The 18,714-nt window shown below is 50.0% G+C and overlaps 1 protein-coding gene across 1 annotated transcript in view; it reads right to left on the minus strand.

Moving 5' to 3' along the window:
• The window catches only part of LOC116956302 (hephaestin-like), a 41,556-nt gene extending 23,943 nt beyond the window's left edge, over positions 1–17,613 (minus strand). The window contains exons 1-4 of the mRNA XM_032977810.2: positions 17,458–17,613; positions 4,058–4,302; positions 1,853–2,065; positions 909–1,088 (exon numbers count right to left, since the gene is read on the minus strand). Coding sequence (XP_032833701.1) covers positions 909–1,088; positions 1,853–2,065; positions 4,058–4,302; positions 17,458–17,612 — 793 coding nt within the window. The 5' untranslated portion in view covers position 17,613. The remainder of the gene's footprint in view (positions 1–908; positions 1,089–1,852; positions 2,066–4,057; positions 4,303–17,457) is intronic.
• Between the last annotated feature and the right edge of the window lie 1,101 nt (positions 17,614–18,714).

Below are 18,714 nucleotides of genomic sequence, written 5' to 3' on the forward strand. Positions count from 1 at the left end.
CGCCGCCTCCTGCGGTCGCTTGTGCATTCTCCACAAAGATGCTCACAATTATTTTGTGTTGGGCATTCGCCCACGCTGTTAAAATGAGTGCGGCCGCGCACCGCGCTACAATCGCGACGCTCTGCAACGAGCGGCAAAATGCGCTCCCCCCGCTGTGCCGCGTCTCGCCGATTCACTAGAATCGCTCGCCCACCGGCAGTCCGTCACCTCCTCATCGCTCTGCCATCGCTAGTTACCGTGACTACCGTTGCCGTGAAATTTACTCCACGGGTCGGCCTGGTAGACGGATCTACCAGGCCGACAACTTCATCCACACTGCTGCGTTCAACCACCACACTGCAGGTCACAACAATACACACCCCACCCCACTCCACTCCACCCCACCAACCCCACTCCACCAAACCCACCCACCCCACTCCACCAACCCCACCCACCCCACCCAGCCACCACACTGCAGGTCACAACAATACACACCCCACTCCACTCCACCCCACCAACCCCATCCACCCCACCCAGCCACCACACTGCAGGTCACAACAACACACCTCACTCCACCCCACTCCACCCCATCCACCCCACCCAGCCACCACACTGCAGGTCACAACAATACACACCTCACCCACCCCACTCCACCCCACCCCACCAACCCAACTCTGCCACCACACTGCAGGTCACAACACCCCACTCCACTCCACACCACCCAGTCACCACACTGCAGGTCACAACAACACACACCCCACCCACCCCACCCACCCCACCCACCCCACCAACCCCACCAACCCCACTCACCCCAACCACCCCACCCAACCACCACACTGCAGGTCACAACATGACACACCCCACCCAGGGCAGCCGACCGCCGAATTAGCTTGGTGAAGCTGTGACGATTATGGTGGCTTCTGATGTACCGTGCATCTGGTTGCTCTCCACGAAGCCCTCGTCCTCTGTATCCACACTGTCAGGGCTCCCACAGAACCTCTGGATGTTCTTCCCGAGGTACCAGCTGAGGTTCTCGTTCACGATGGCAAACATGACCACGAACTCCTGGTCCACGTCTCGCCGCTTGGAGGTCACGGGGTCAAGGATGCCTGCACCGTGCACGCCAACCAAACGTAAAGGATTCGAGGTTGAGAGCGTTAACTCCGGTGGTGTCGGCAGTGGTGGCGGTGGTGGTGGAGGTGTTGGCGGTGGAGGGGGTAGTGAGGGTTGGTCGATCACCACACACATGTTGCGAAACTTCCATCCCGTGGGCATCGAGGGGATGCCCCTGCTCTGGTTTGCCAGCCAGGAGAGGGCAGTACAGCAAAAAAATGTGGACCCCACCTGTTCCGTCTGTATGGGATAGAGTGTTTCCCCCTCGCACGCATGGGTATCCTCCCACATGTAAGCACTCATTTATTGCCCGATAACGCCTTCGTACATAGAGGAGCGCAAAGCTTTGGCAATCGTTGGCACTAGCTCACCGCTTGGCTGCCTTCCCGTTTGTCCGTGGTTCCTGCTCGGGGCTGCGGATGCTTCACCCTCTTTACAAGGAAGCAGCGGAATACTGCGAGCGTCACTAGTTGAACAGATCATACATTACATTATTTTAAAAGAGAACCGATTGCTGCCGACAGAATCCCAAATTACATTAAAATGGCGGTTCTCTTCCTTTTCTTTCAGGAAAGCCTCACTGAATCTCAGGACCCATTTTCCCGTTTACCAGCGCTCGGGCTCCCAACGCGGGAGGAGACTGGCGCGCGCGAAACTCGGGTGCCAGCCGAGGTGCCCTGACCACGGGCGCCGCCGTTGTGAACTCCACCGCGTGTCTGCGCTGGGGGCCGGGGGGCGGGGGCCGGGGGGTGGCATTTACCTCTCTTGCACGTGAGCAGAGCGCCAGCGAGGCCGGAGGCGATGTCGCGCGAGGCATCCATGTGGGAGTGGTAGGCCCACGTGAGGCACGCCGGGTCGTCGGCCGTGGGCCCAAACTCCTCGCGCACCTCCCACAGGTAGGTGTGCCTGCCGCCGGGGGGCACTGCCTCGTCCAGCTCGTCGTCACCCGACGTCCCGTCCGGGTACCTCGCTCCTGCGGTACACAACCGCCGGCACGGGCAGACCCCACCCCCAGCAACCGCACGGCCACACCGCACAAACCACGCATCCCCGATTAGCACGGTTGGATACGTACGAAAGAAGTTCAACGTACGTGCATGCCACACCGCACCACACAAGGCACGCCACGCCGCACCGTATACACAGACACAAGCCATCGGCCAGGAGGGGAGGATGGAGAAGAAGGAGGAGGAGGAGAAGCAAAAGAGTTAATGACAAAAACGGGGACTTGTAATGTGCGATGTGCAATGTTCTGGGAAGATTTTCCCCAACGACAACTGTCTTAAAAAATCAACAATGCTCGAAAAACCAGGATGGGTGGCAGCCCTGTCAACTGGTAGCAGAGCGCGGCTGGCACAGGTTCCGGTGCGAGGGAAATACAGCAAGTCCCCGGGTTGCGGAAGACCCGACATGCGGAAATCCGACCTTGCGGAAAGCCGACCTCGCGGAAATGCTCCCGTAAATAATGTAAAAAAAACGTCAATATGTAGACATTTTCACGTTAGTAACGCAAGTAGTGCAGCACGGCGAGGTTGCGGATGAATACCGCGTAAGGCAGTCCGGGACCTTACTCCTCGCTCCACCAAAACGCCACCTTCACCAAGCCCGAGCTTCAATAGAATTCAAATTCAGTAAATGGAATATTTTGTAGCGTTACGTATTTTTTTTGTTTTCAATGCTTAGAACTATATTTTCCACATGTGTCTATTGCTTGTTTTCTTCATTTTAAGTTAATTTCATGAGTTATTTACCCAAGGCCTAGCCTAATGCACGGTAAACAAACATTCGGAAGGGACTGCTTTCTATTAACAATTAATCTTCAAATATTTCGTGGTATTCATAAACAACTGGATACAGTATATGTTCCATTAGTTTAATTGTGGGTAGTGTTAGGGTAGATATTCGTTGAAATGAAAGAATTATAGGAAGTGCAGAGCGTATGTACAGCGATACAATACCGGTAGCGATAGCAAAACGTACGACAGCGTGATACGTTACTTAGAGAAAACAAACTAGTCATCGGCTAGAGGCGGCACAGCTACTTCCGGCTATGGGATTTTATCGTTGATTTTGGGGGGAAACTGTTCAGTTTCCGACGTACGGAAAATTCGGGTTTCCGGATCGTTCTCGGGAACCTAACCCTTCCGTAATCTGGGGACTGCCTGTATAGAGACGCACGTCAATGACGCGGTGAGACACCGTGCCTGAGCGGCGTGCTGTAAAATGGACCCCCATGATCGAATGGCCTCACCAACTAAGCCCACCGCCCTCGACTTTGGGAAAACTGTTACGTTGTTTACATAGCATTGTTTTAGAGGGGCTTGGTTTGGCCCGATTTTTTTTATTTAGTATAGATTTATACTTACAATTTTGATCTGTATCGTATGATGATTGTTATTGGGATAAAACATATAAATTGATTTTTTTGCACTTTTTGTACACAGCATGGACGGGTGGTGCTTTTTCCATAGCATTTTATTGTTTATGTATGTGATGTTTAGATTTGTGTACAATTAATTTTAGGTGTATCTTGTAATTTTATTGTTGCGGTTGCACCCAAATCAAGAGCCGAATGGCTCACAGGGTAAACCCTAATAAATGAAACTGAAACTGACTCGAGTATCTGGCTGCCGTAAATGTCCACGTGATGAGAAGCCACCTCACCGGGCCATCGTTTGTGACACCCAGGTCACTTTTAAAGAAGAAGCTAACAGCTCGGTGGGCCTTACCTGGCAAAATAAAAAAATATATCTTTAGTTTATACTTTAATTTATCTTTTACCAAGCATGGTAAAAACGTGTGCACTTTCGATAGTTGTAAGACATTATCATTTTTACAAATTTTAAGTAATTAATACATTTCTCTCTCCGAATTATGATATTGTCAGTTGAGAGTGGACACCCTGGCCTCCACCACAATAGAACGGCAACCCCCCCCACTCCCCGCCGCACGAAGAGCGCCTTGCCTTCGGAGGCCTTGTCGTAGAAGACGCCGTGGGGGTGCAGACCGTAGGGGCGGCTCGCCAGGTTGCGCAGGTTCACGCGCAGCACGTCGCCCACCTCGGCCCGGAGCACGGGCCCCAGGAGGCCGAGCCAGGCCGGCCGTGGAGACTCGAGCGAGAAGGAGGAGTCGGTGTACTCGCGGAACACCGCCTTGCGGTAAACGCTGCCGATCCGCGCCGGGCCCTGGGACAGGTACATGTGAGCGTGCCTGCGGGGGATGTGGCCAAAAGAGAGAGAGAGAGAGACGGAGAGTTATCGTGGCAAGTTTAGGATATTTTTGGGGAGGTGAAATGACTAAAACTGCATGCTACTTTACCAGGTAAGGCTCCACTGAGCTACGTAGCTCCTTTTTCAGAAGCGACCTGGCCACAAATGATAGCTCAACAAAGTGACGTATCATAATGTGGAAATTTATCGCAGCCAAACACTATAAACTTGTGATGTTGATCCTAAATATGGAGGGAAAGACCGGAGGAACCGGAAAAAATCCACGCGACCACAGGGAGAAAGACACGCAAACTCCAAATATACAGTTGTCAGGATCAAACCCACGACCTCCTGTATACCAGGCGAGGGAGCTAACATCACTGCCACCGTGACGCCCGCTTATCTCTCTTATAATAGGTTTCTTGAGTTTAGGGAAGGTTATTTTAAGAACTCTGGAGGAAAAAAAGTGACGGGAAGCATTGCGAGGGTGAAAAAGCATAAAGAGAAACGTGACGTGCAGTGTGTGGATGTCGGTTAACGAGTGTGTTGTTGTGACGTGCTCGATATTGCGCTGCTAGACGTTAGTTTTCTGTCTCGGTTCAGCGCTTTCAGTGTTTGACAGCTAGTGTTGTGTATAGGATAGCGACCCACTTAGAGTTGTGTATAAGCGAGCGACAGGAGAGTATGTACCAGCATAGGGCGGTGTATTGTGCAAAGGGTGCTCGGTTAAGTAAAAGAAGTGCCTCCAAGTCTAAGCGTCTCCGAGTTAAGTCATCGTGACATTAAAATAAATCACTGGTCAATGCCAGCGTCATTGTCCAGATTTTGCCGAACTTGATCGGTTATTGCCAAATTACTTACGTGGGTAAAAGCTGAACATTGGAAGTGCTTGCTTGAAATTAAACTTAGAAACGGGAGGAGGAGGAACAGATAGATAGATAGATCAGAGCACAAATGCAAGTTTAGAGATATTGACCCTTTCTCATTCTGAGAGGTCTACAAGTTGCAGGGTGGGTCCCATTCACAGATGAATTCAAGAAAACGCAAGCGGGTTAGCATTAATTTTATTTAGAGAGGCGTAGTAAAGGCATCGTACTCACGGCAGAAAACCATAGCCACACCACCGCACTCTACGATAGCCGGCGCCAAACTTTGCCACACGCCCTACCGCATGGCCTTGTGGGAGCCTCGGTACCGTTTAAAGTAAAATTTTTATTTTAGTTTCTTCTTGCGGTTTCGTTTTGATGATTTTACGTCATCGGAACGGGAAGGGGGTTCAGAAAAGTACGTGGCCTTGGGCTGGAGGTGCCACTAGCAGGGATGGTTGGCTGTCGGTCGAGACGACCAATGGAGTGGGGAGAGCCCAAGAGGCCACCCACCGTGGAGATGCAGCCATGAAATGAGCTCGCGTGCAGATGTTAAATGGACCACCTCCGTTTAGCATGGTCGGCTACGTACGGTGCGAAAGCAGTTCAACATACATACAGGCAGTCCAACTTACGAACGCCCGACTTGCGAACGGCAGTACCTACAAACTAGCTTCCATGGAATATGAAACAAAAACATTGACTTAGAATGCGAACTCGCGGAACCATCTTTGTTCAGGAGTGATCCTTCGTGAGATGTAGCGAGTCGGCCTTGCGTTGGTAGCGAGTATTTGTGTGTGTGTGTGTGCGTAGAACGTGTGTATGCGAAAGTGTGAGTGTGTGCGGAGCGGTAGTGTGGCGGTTAGCGCTACGAAAGCACCCACCCGAGTTCGATCCTTGCTCGCGGCCAACACCACTATCCGATGTGGTGTGTAAACATCACCACTGGGGAGACAAAGGCGGCCGGGCGTGGTGCTGGCCACCCACCCCTTCGTGTGCCGTGCCGGCCTTCATAGGCGCTGCTCATTAAGAGCACTTGCCCCAACAGCCTGCTCAGGCTACACGGGGGACCGTTGGGGTGTGTCTTTGTGTGTCCCGTGTGTTTGTAATTGTGGTGACTCATTGCCAACTTCCGACTACAATTCAGCATCAGGGCTCCAGACGAGTGAAAATAAAATATATTTTTTAACGTGTTACTTTATTTTAGGTTTTATTTACTACACTGTATATGTTTTACAGTGTTGCATGCAAGTGTATACTATTTCATCTTCGTTATGAGTTGAACAATGCTTCCACTTTTGTTGAACCGAGAAACACATGTCACAACACTGACCGTGTGGGCATTTAAACGGGGTGCATTGGTGTGCTCCGACATACGAACACCGTTAGCCTTGCGAACGGTCCTCAGGAACGAATTAGGTTCGTAACCCGAGGACTGCCCTGCATACAGTCTTGTTTCAGAGGGAAAATTGGAGGAACCCTTCTGGCTGGCCACATGTAGCGCTGGCCTTAATAGGCGCTCGCCACGGCAGCCTGGCTTGTTCGTGCGACCGCGGTCTCTTTGATGGAAATTAAACCAACTCGGTGCGCGGGTAAGGAAACGGTTTCTTGCTTGCAATGACAGGTTTCGGCGGCTCGTGCAGAGCCAACTAATTATGAGGCAAGTACCGCCTGGGCTGAAGTGTGATCACACATCCTGCGGGGAGAACTGCATGCCTCGCTGTGGAATGCCACATAGAAGGCTCGAGAGAAGCATGGGTGAACAGTTGAACACGTTGTAGGATTTCGCGACCAATATCATCCGTAATATAGGGTTTGGGGTTAGATAGATCGCGTCGCCTGATGAAGCTGGTTGTAATTCATGGCGGAAACATCGTACTCGGATTGTAAATGTTGTGGCTTGGTTCTCCAACACACCGGTGGTGCTGTACTAGTGACGAATTGGCCACGTTCCGTTTACGTGACAACCCTTACTAGTTGGCTGTGTTGGGTGGTGGCGGGTTCAATGACACATTTTTATATATTTACGCGATCTAACCCAAAAAAAGTTATATTACGGATATTGGTCGCGAAAGCCTACGTGTTAAAAATGTCTTCAGCATCACGGGTTAAAAGCGTAACCGAGGCTGGGGGACTTGCATCGTTCTCACGCTTATTGGGTCTACCGAAAGAACGTACACAATTCCATCTTTCATAATCCAATGCCTATCATGTCGAACCCATAACCGCAGCCTCTGCATCGTATAATTAAAATATACGCACGCTATTGCAGCGGCTTGCAGAGTGGTACTTTTCATATTACAAAGTCGTGCGTGACACACCCGTGAAAAAATTATGAAAAATCCGCCTCTGGCCAGAAGGCGAATATTTTATTTGAAATTTTAATTCCCATTACTCAATCTATGCTCACGTGTCTGCGTGGATCATCAACAAGGCGTTAATGAAAGCTCTCGGTTGCAATTGATAATTTGCCAGAGAATGCGTCCCTGGTCGCGTATGAAGTTACAAAAAATGCGGTCCGCCTAAGACTCGGTGCGTGTGGCCATGCACCCGTTTGCGAACGCGTTGCCTTCACTTTGCTCGCTTGTAGGGCAGGTCCTCGCTTTACGCGTGGCGTTCACACCGTACCAGCGTTTCAGCGATAGACGCGGCACACTCCCCCATTATAACGCGGAGAGGGCCCCCCGTTGTAACGCGGTTCCCGAGCACTCGACGACAAACGAATTTACTGAGCTGCACGGCCGAGCGGTTCGATACGGCGCGCGGAGTGACGCAGCGCACGGAGTGACTGCGTGTTCAGCAACGCGACTACGGCGGTGAACGAGGACTTGCTGTGTGCACGACACCCCACCAGGACTTGCTGTACACAACACCCCACACCAACCCCCCACGGCTGTTTCTCAGCGAACTGAGGAAGAGACGTCGCTCATAGGACGTCAAAATACGATCCACCAAGTTGCCTTTATATATTTCGTTCGGTAGGGGGCATAAGCACGATGCCTAGAAGGTGTGCTAGGAGGATGGTTAATTAATAATTACCAGAGATGGAATTGAACATACTTTTGAGAAAACCAAACTTACTAAAATGACGGGAGGTAGTTTGTGTGTGTGTGTGCAATCAGCGATGACTGTGCCGAGATCACAAACGCCGTTCGCTACACTCGAGGACTCGCTTTGATCACAGGCGGACGGAACCAGGATTCGAACCCAGGACCTTTGGCATGTAACTCCGACCTCGGCGGCTTATTTACAACTACTCTTAACTTTTCAAGGCGTGCTTCTACACATTCATTCATTCAAATGAATATTCTTTACATCCTTGATAATTTTGATTTAAAGCTTTCGTGACTGCAGGGATTAATATTCTTGGTTATTTCGGTAAAGTCACGTAGAAGGGAAACAATAAAATAATAAAAATATAAAAACCGTGGTGCTAACGTTAAAAAAACGCCACTTTTTTCAAAATTTCTTGCTGTGGTTTTCACACCTGATGATGATTGCTTGTGTTGCAGTCGAAACGTCGTGAGAATTGTATTGTTTTATATTTTTATCATTTTGTTTCCCTTCTACGTGACTTTACCGAAAGAACCAAGAATATGAATCCTTGAGAATGTCAAAGAAACCTATTCCAGTACATATTATCTTGGCATTTTGGCTTTTATTATTGCATAAAAAAGCAGGTTGATTTTTGTGCCCCGAGTACAGGATAATCGTGAGAAGAGCATGGAAATGACAGTGTCTTAGTACTAATAACATGATGATGATTATCATAATTAAATGGAAATCCTGTATCGCCCTCTCGTGTCAAGCTACCACCACGTGGTTCTGCCTCCTGGTGGCCATCCTGAATTAGATGTACAGTCACGTTCCCCAACTCATTGAATTGTCACCATTTGAGTCGTGACAAGAGTCAGGTCCCCAGCATAGGGATGTGGAATTTCCACCACCATTAGGAATGCATAATTTACAAATCATATTTACAAATCATAACTACCTAACACCGCAAGCTCGCATCGCCTGGCAATCCCAATAAGTGTCCCCATTCTGACCAGGCTGCTTGGCTTCCAAGATCTGACAAAGTCCTACGCATCCCGACCATGGCCAGGTGCTGTTATTCGTTACATCACGGCTACCAGTGAGACCCATAGATGATTTAAGGATCTGGTGACCAGAAACGTGAAAAACACGTTGAGACATTAGCCACAGCCATTAACGTTCATCGTCATCTTTCGGCCAATCACCGAACAACGAGACGTTCACCGCATCGCGCGGCGCTTTCAGGTGCGCTTCTGCGGCCGTCTGGAATGCTCTTCCTTCCGATATTGGGAAGCCACTGGAGCTATGGGCTTTTCGACTAGTTTTTTTTTTCAGAACTGTCGTGTGTGTTTAGTTTGCCGTCCTTCCGCCGCACCTCTGATTAGCGCGGTTTGGCTACGTACGGTGCGAAAGAAGTTAAACGCACATATAGTCAGGTCACAATCAATCCGCTGTTGGATGCAGCCCTTCAAGCCGTTCTCCATCTCTCACATGCCCATGGTGGAATCATTAACAAAGCACCTACACACGAGTCGATCTCATCGCGCTCCATCTCCACGGTGGGCGTCCTCTGAGCCTCGTTGCATTCCCCGGCTGCCGCTTCGTCGTTATTCTTGACTCTCAGCTCGTCCATTGCCCTCGTGGGATGATGTAAACCCAGTGCCGGATTATCCTAGTAGCACAAGTAGCTACAGAACGGGCCCCGCACTTTCAAGGGCCCCGCGCTAAACGCTTTCAAGCTCTCAATTCCGGTTCAGTGTTTCTGCACTTGCTCTATTACTATAGTACTATACCGCCTTCGATTTTTGTGAACGACCGGGTGTTTAAGTTTAGCGATTTGTCGTATTATCTGGCTGTATAGCAAATTAAAAAATACAGTTACTTTACTGTGCAAGTAAAAAAATGTGTGTTTTAATATTTACTTTTTTTTATGTGGGGCCCCTTTATAACATCATGCTACAGGCCCCGCACTAGTTTCATCCGGCACAGAGTACATCCTCGTCTCGTTACACATTTACAGGGTACTTTCAAAATGTTTTAACACTCATATGGGACTTTCGTTTTTAATGGAAAAAGAACGGATAATTCACTTTAACATGATAACAAATGTAATTCATATTCTTAGTTTTTTCGGTAAAGTCACGTTGAAGAGAAACAACAAAATAATAATATATATATAACAATAAAAAATTCTCACGACGTTTCGACCATAACTCAAACGGTCGTCTTTAGGTGTGTTGGTTCGCATAAATTTATTTTTAAACGGCGCCTTTATTTATTTATTAAAAAAACGTTAGCGTCACGCGCAATGATTTGGCAGTTTACCCAGGACTAGTCCATCTATATTCTGAAAAGAGGAGGGGGGAGACGAATTTTTTTTTTAATATATATAATGTATGCTGTCTGAAAGCCACTGTAAGCGTGAACAATCAATTAAGACCTGAAATGGTTTATCAAATCTTTCCAATGATTGCTAAGATAGAATCCATCTTCTCGGTTGAAATTGTCTCTGTGCTTGTATATGTGGATAGCCTCATGAACGAATCTCTCATGGAAGCCAGATGGCTTACAAAGAACCTCTGTCTTGGAAAAGTCAATGGCATGTGAGCCTACTGAATTAGAACAATGATCTGCCACGGCCGAGGTGTTGGTCCTACCGTGTTTAAGGTCTGCTTTGTGTTCACGAATGCGGTCCGAGACATGGCGTTTGGTTTCTCCAATGTAACTACTACCACAGAGGCAACTTAGTTTGTAGACGCCAGGGTATTGTATGTCCGGAATCACATCTTTTACAGACGGAACCAGATCACGGATTTTATGTAATGTGTTGAAACGGACCTGGATCTTGTGTTTATTCAAGATTTTGGAGATCTTTTTTGTGATCCCAGCAATGTAGGGTAAAGTGATGGTTTTGAAAGGCTCCTCAAGAGGGTTCTTCTTCATGGTTTGAGTGATAGCTTTGCGGATTGTATAGTCGGAGTAACCATTAGCCCTAAGAGCTTGGTGTACGTGCTTGAGTTCACTGCTTATGTGTTCCTGGTCGGATATGCATTGGGCTCTATTATACAGAGTCTTGATGAGAGAATTCTTCTGTGATGGATGGTGGTGGGAATCCGGTTTCAGATAAGCATCCGTATGGGTAGCTTTCCTGTAGACAGAGTGGCTCATTGAACCATCAGGTCTCTTTTTAATTAGGACATCCAAAAAAGGTATCTTGCCATCTATTTCGACTTCCATGGTAAATCTGATGGCTGGGTGTATGGAATTGATGTGGTCGAAGAATTAAACACGGTAGGACCAACACCTCGGCCGTGGCAGATCATTGTTCTAATTCAGTAGGCTCACATGCCATTGACTTTTCCAAGACAGAGGTTCTTTGTAAGCCATCTGGCTTCCATGAGAGATTCGTTTATGAGGCTATCCACATATACAAGCACAGAGACAATTTCAACCGAGAAGATGGATTCTATCTTAGCAATCATTGGAAAGATTTGATAAACCATTTCAGGTCTTAATTGATTGTTCACGCTTACAGTGGCTTTCAGACAGCATACATTATATATATAAAAAAAAAATCGTCTCCCCCCTCCTGTTTTCAGAATATAGATGGACTAGTCCTGGGTAAACTGCCAAATCATTGCGCGTGACGCTAACATGTTTTAAATAAATAAATAAATGCGCCGTTTAAAAATAAATTTATGCGAACCAACACACCTGAAGACGACCGTTTGAGTTATGGTCGAAACGTCGTGAGAATTTTTTATTGTTTTATATATATTTTATTATTTTGTTGTTTCTCTTCAACGTGACTTTACCGAAAAAACTAAGAATATGAATTACTGCAGTCACGAAAGCTTTAAATCAAAACAAATGTAATGTTAATTGCTTCGAAAAGTCAAGAGTCTCCACTTGTTCGCCATCATCGTCAACACGTGGCCTGGAATCTTCTCCCGGTGGTCTGCAGAGTGCGGAGGCCTCTGGTATTGTTGCAAATTGTTGCAAATTCTCAGAAGTGTTAACATTTTTTTTTAGTATCCCGTATTATAAGTCACCTTATATCTGTTTATTGCTTCTGTATCTTTGTAATTGTACTTTGATCAGTATAACAAACTAATGAATCTGCCCCGGCTGACGTGTCAGCCGGGAATTATGAATGAACTAACTTTCATTCACCTTTGCGACGACGCACGGTTGTTTCTGCTCCGATGTCTGTTTGTTTTATTTTACACGGTTTTTCGCTTCCTACATTTTTTTCTGACGAACCAGGTCACGCTTGCGAACGAGACTCAATTCTGGTCTCGGGGCCGGGGGGGGGGTTCATACGCCAGGTGAAACAAAATCAGCTTGCAACTTGAAACTATTATTACAGGGAAATGTTTCTCAACTCCAGATTCTATGACCCCCCCCCCAACCCTCACCATGATACAGATTTCCGTGATTACCAACCATGTGCAGTATGCAATGGCCTAATTTGCATCATTATCATCATCATGTTCTTTTCAATAGCTCCAGGCCCAACCTAATTTCCGCCACGGTTCTCGCTCTCCCCCTCATCTTTAGCCAGCGTCATGGCTTAGTGTTAGTCAAGCATTGCCGCTCATGCAAATTCCATCTCGCCATCGCCGAGGAACAAAAAAAAAAGCCGCACAGCCCGATGATTGTCAACCACTGTTCACAAGCTCGCCGTTGTGCTCCCTCTGCATCAAGGCGTCTTCGGCCAACGCAGTGAGCGTTGATTCACACGCGGGGGAGGAAACAAGGGGAGCACCTGGGGGAAACCCGCGCGTGCGAGGGAGGCGACACTATCCCGACATACTCTTTGGTTCTATTGGGTAAAGTCACGTAGGTGAAAATAAAATAACAAAAAATCACGACGTTTCGGCCACAACACAAGCGGCCTTCATCAGGTGAAGGGACGAGACTGTCTGGAGGACAGCGCTGGAGTGAGAAAAGCCACGCTTAGATCACGACCTTTAAGCTGTGTGAGAAGAAAACAAAGCGCCTTGACAAAGGAATTAGCATATCCCGACAGTCGCTAGCGCGGGCTGGCTGGCTCAGCGTGGGGCGCTGGTGGTATGATGCACCGGTGTGCTGCCAAGACGTCTAATTTACGGTGTGTTATGATGCACCGGTGTGCCGCCAAGACGTCTATTTTACGGTGTGTTATGATGCACCGGTGTGCCGCCAAGACGTCTAATTTACGGTGTGTTATGATGCACCGGTGTGCCGCCAAGACGTCTATTTTACGGTGTGTTATGATGCACCGGTGTGCCGCCAAGACGTCTAATTTACGGTGTGTTATGATGCACCGGTGTGCCGCCAAGACGTCTATTTTACGGTGTGTTATGATGCACCGGTGTGCCGCCAAGACGTCTAATTTACGGTGTGTTATGATGCACCGGTGTGCCGCCAAGACGTCTAATTTACGGTGTGTTATGATGCACCGGTGTACCACCAAGACGTCTATTTTACGGTGTGTTATGATGCACCGGTGTACCACCAAGACGAATATTTTACGGTGTGTTATGATGCACCGGTGTGCCGCCAAGACGTCTATTTTACGGTGTGTTATGATGCACCGGTGTGCCGCCAAGACGTCTATTTTACGGTGTGTTATGATGCACCGGTGTACCGCCAAGACGTCTATTTTACGGTGTGTTATGATGCACCGGTGTGCCGCCAAGACGTCTAATTTACGGTGTGTTATGATGCACCGGTGTGCCGCCAAGACGTCTAATTTACGGTGTGTTATGATGCACCGGTGTGCCGCCAAGACGTCTAATTTACGGTGTGTTATGATGCACCGGTGTGCCGCCAAGACGTCTATTTTACGGTGTGTTATGATGCACCGGTCTGCCGCCAAGACGTCTAATTTACGGTGTGTTATGATGCACCGGTGTGCCGCCAAGACGTCATTTTTACGAACTCTCAGGATGAGATTCAAGGTCCCCATGCCAACCACGTTACGCCCATATATTTAAGTCTACGATTTAAAAAAAAATAAAAACCCCCACGAAACTCATTCCAGCCAGGCAAATTCTACCTCCACAACAACATCCAGTGCGGGCTAAATGTCACGTGAAGCTAGTTGCCAGAATACACGGCGAATGAAATGCAATGCTAAGGCATGAATGCACAATCGTGCCAGTGTGTGTGTGTTGTGTCACGCTGCCCGAGGTTACTTAAATCCGCCCTCTCCGCTCACGTCAATCACCGCACGAGAAGATTTGCATCAACATTAGAAACTTTTATTTTCATTTTTGCATTTCTTCGTGCGATACACTTTGCTAAGGAAGTGCACGAACCGAATTCCCTTTAGTGCTGGAGCTTGTGGGAGGCAAGGCAGTTAAGTGGAATGAACCATGACGCATCCCTTCAATATGAATGGATGGATGGCGCGCCACATCTATACGAATCAATGGATTGCAGATCCCCACAAAAATATGAATAGATGGCACATTCCATTAATGTGAATGAATGGCTGGCACACAACATCACACATCTTCACAAACCTACTACCCCGACCCCTATCATTACCCCCATCACTACACTAACCCCCATCATCACCCCCATCACTACACCAACCCCCATTACTACCCCCATCACTACCCCAACCCCCATCACTACACCAACCCCTATCATCACCCCATCACTACACCAACCCCCATCACTACCCCCGTCACTACCCCAACCCCCATCACTACCCCCATCACTACACCAACCCCCATCACTACGCCCATCACTACACCAACCCCCATCACTACCCCAACCCCCATCACTACCCCCATCACTACACCAACCCCCATCACTACACCAACCCCCATCACTACCCCAACCCCCATCACTACCCCCATCACTAGACCAACCCCATCACTACACCAACCCCCATCACTACACCAACCTCCATCACTACACCAACCCCTATCATCACCCCCATCACTACACCAACCCCCATCACTACACCAACCCCCATCATCACCCCCATCACTACACCAACCCCCATCACTACACCAACCCCCATCATCACCCCCATCACAGACCAACCCCATCACTACACCAACCCCTGTCATCACCCCCATCACTACACCAGCCCCCATTACTACCCCCATCACTACCCCAACCCCCATCACTACACCAACCCCTATCATCACCCCCATCACTACACCAACCCCCATCACTACCCCCGTCACTACCCCAACCCCCCATCACTACCCCCGTCACTACCCCAACCCCCATCACTACCCCCATCACTACACCAACCCCCATCACTACCCCAACCCCCATCACTACCCCCCTCACTACACCAACCCCCATCACTACACCAACCCCCATCACTACACCAACCCCCATCACTACCCCAACCCCCATCACTACCCCCATCACTAGACCAACCCCATCACTACACCAACCCCCATCACTACCCCATCACTACACCAACCCCCATCACTACCCCAACCTCCATCACTACACCAACCCCCATCACTACACCAACCTCCATCACTACACCAACCCCTATCATCACCCCCATCACTACACCAACCCCCATCATCACCCCCATCACAGACCAACCCCATCACTAGACCAACCCCTGTCATTACCCCCATCACTAGACCAACCCCCATCACAGACCAACCCCATCACTAGACCAACCCCTGTCATTACCCCCATCACTACACCAACCCCTATCACTACACCAACCTCTATCACTACACCAACCCCCATCACTACCCCAACCCCCATCACTACCCCCATCACTACACCAACCCCCATCACTACTCCCATCACTACACCAACCCCCATCATCACCCCCATCACAGACCAACCCCATCACTACCCCAACCCCCATCACTACCCCCATCACTACCCCAACCCCCATCACTACCCCAACCTCCATCACTACCCCCATCACTAGACCAACCCCATCACAGACCAACCCTATCACTACACCAACCCCTATCATCACCCCCATCACTACACCAACCCCCATCACTACCCCCATCACTACACCAACCCCCATCACTACTCCCATCACTACACCAACCCCCATCATCACCCCCATCACAGACCAACCCCATCACTACCCCAACCCCCATCACTACCCCCATCACTACCCCAACCCCCATCACTACCCCAACCTCCATCACTACCCCAACCCCCATCACTACCCCAACCCCCATCACTACCCCAACCCCCATCACTACCCCAACCTCCATCACTACCCCAACCCCCATCACTACCCCAACCCCCATCACTACCCCAACCCCCATCACTACCCCAACCCCCATCACTACCCCAACCCCCATCACTACCCCAACCCCCATCACTACCCCAACCCCCATCACTACCCCAACCCCCATCACTACCCCAACCCCCATCACTACCCCAACCTCCATCACTACCCCAACCCCCATCACGACCCTTACTGCTGCCCCTGTCCTACAGCTACGACCAGGCCCACCCCAGGCCCTTTCACTACCCCAACATCTCCTTAACCAATCCCACCCGTCCTCCTATCACCGTAACTACACCACCGCTTTAAATAACAACACTTTATTTTCACCACGTGTGTAAAATTGTAATAATTATTGTCAAGCGCCTTAAACTAAGGCAACATGTAAATCGACATTAGATCGGCATGAATGAACGCCACCACATCAACGTGAAGGAATGAAACACCCCATCACCAAGCCTGTTCGAGAGAAAGGAGGAGACACCTCGCCATAAAACATGAATGAAATAATTGGAAACCTCAACACCAAACAATGCTATGCCTCATCATAACCACCTAATTAAATAGCATGTGTTCGGGCGGGGATAGGGGGAGGGGGACACGGGAGCGGGGGGCTGGGAGGGGCGGGGGGCTGGGAGGGGCGGGGTTAATGATGGGGGTAATGATAGCGGTAATGATAGGTGTACTCAGATTGTCCATGTTGTGGATTTGCTCTCCAACACACAACCGGCGTGCTGTACGAGTAACGAATTGGCACGTTCTGGTTACGTGACGACCCCTACTAATTGGCTGTGTCGGGTGGTGGCGGATTTAACGACACACTTATATTTACGCGATTGAACCCCCCCCAAAAAACCCTATATTATGGTTTATAAATGTTCGAACGTGTTTATGGGTGAATGTTAATTGACTGTACATTATTGCGTTCATGAATGATAAATAACCGACGTTATAAATAAAAAGGATGAGTAATTCATATAGACACACACACATTAATTGATGAATGAATTGGAGCCCGGCATACCCTTGCTCCGGCGAAACACCGCTGCCACCGCCGGGCGCGTAATCCCAGTCCACCTCCCGCACGGCGACGTGGAACTCCCGGTCCCGGGCGCGAACTCGTCCCACCAGCAGTGCGGCCAGAGCCGCCACCACAGCGGCCCGCGCGCACAGCGGCATCGAGACCCTCCTCCTGGTGATGCTGCTGCTGCTGCTCCTCCACGTGATGCTGCTGCTCCTCCACGTGCTGCTGCTGCTCCTCCTCGTGCTGCTGCTGCTCCTCCTCGTGCTGCTGCTGCTCCTCCTCGTGCTGCTGCTGCTCCTCCTCGTGCTGCTGCTGCTCCTCCACGTGCTGCTGCTGCTCCTCCTCGTGCTGCTGTTGCTCCTCCACGTGCTGCTGCTGCTCCTCCACGTGCTGCTGCTGCTCCTCCACGTGCTGCTGCTGCTCCTCCACGTGCTGCTGCTGCTCCTCCACGTGCTGCTGTTGCTCCTCCACGTGCTGCTGCTGCTCCTCCACGTGCTGCTGCTGCTCCTCCACGTGCTGCTGCTGCTCCTCCACGTGCTGCTGCTGCTCCTCCACGTGCTGCTGCTGCTACTCCTCGTGCTGCTGCTCTTCCTCGTGCTGCTATTGCTGCTGCTCCTCCTCGTGCTGCTGCTCCTCCACGTACTGCTGCTGCTCCTCCTCGTGCTGCTGCTCCTCCACGTGATGCTGCTGCTGCTCCTCCACGTGCTGCTGCTGCTCCTCGTGCTGCTGCTCCTGCTTCGGACTGTGCTGCGCTTGATCTCGCTTCTGCTGTTGTGTTCTTGTTACTACGCCTGTTGTGGTGGTGGTGGTGGTGATGGGGGAAGGGTGGTGGTGATGGGGAAGGGTGGTGGTGATGGGGGAAGGGTGGTGGTGGACGTTGTGGTGATGATTGGGGGGAGGGTGATAATAAGGTAACCCAAGCGGGAGGTAGTAAACCGTGCCTCTCACTTCTTAAAACCTCGCCCCCGCTTGATTGCGATACCGGGGTCAGCCGGTGTTCTGCGCTCCTCCTCCCCCACTACTCCAGCGAGGGAGGTTTACGGCGCTTCTCCCCCGACGTGTGCGTGACGGACGCCGTTCAGAATCAACGCAGCCCGCGTCTCGTGAATGGTGGCATTGCGAGCCAACACATCCAGGGAGAGAGTAGTGGGCGTACGTATGTATGTAGAACTTCTTTCGCACCCTACTGTAGCCAACCGTGCGAATCGGCGGATGGGTGTTTGAGTCGGCGAGTGGGAGGATGGATGAATTGGTGTG

The sequence above is a fragment of the Petromyzon marinus genome, chromosome 64 (genome assembly GCF_048934315.1).
Source record: "Petromyzon marinus isolate PM22_M1 ecotype Great Lakes invasive population chromosome 64, UKy_Petmar_22M1.pri1.0, whole genome shotgun sequence".
In the NCBI taxonomy this organism is placed as follows: domain Eukaryota; kingdom Metazoa; phylum Chordata; class Hyperoartia; order Petromyzontiformes; family Petromyzontidae; genus Petromyzon; species Petromyzon marinus.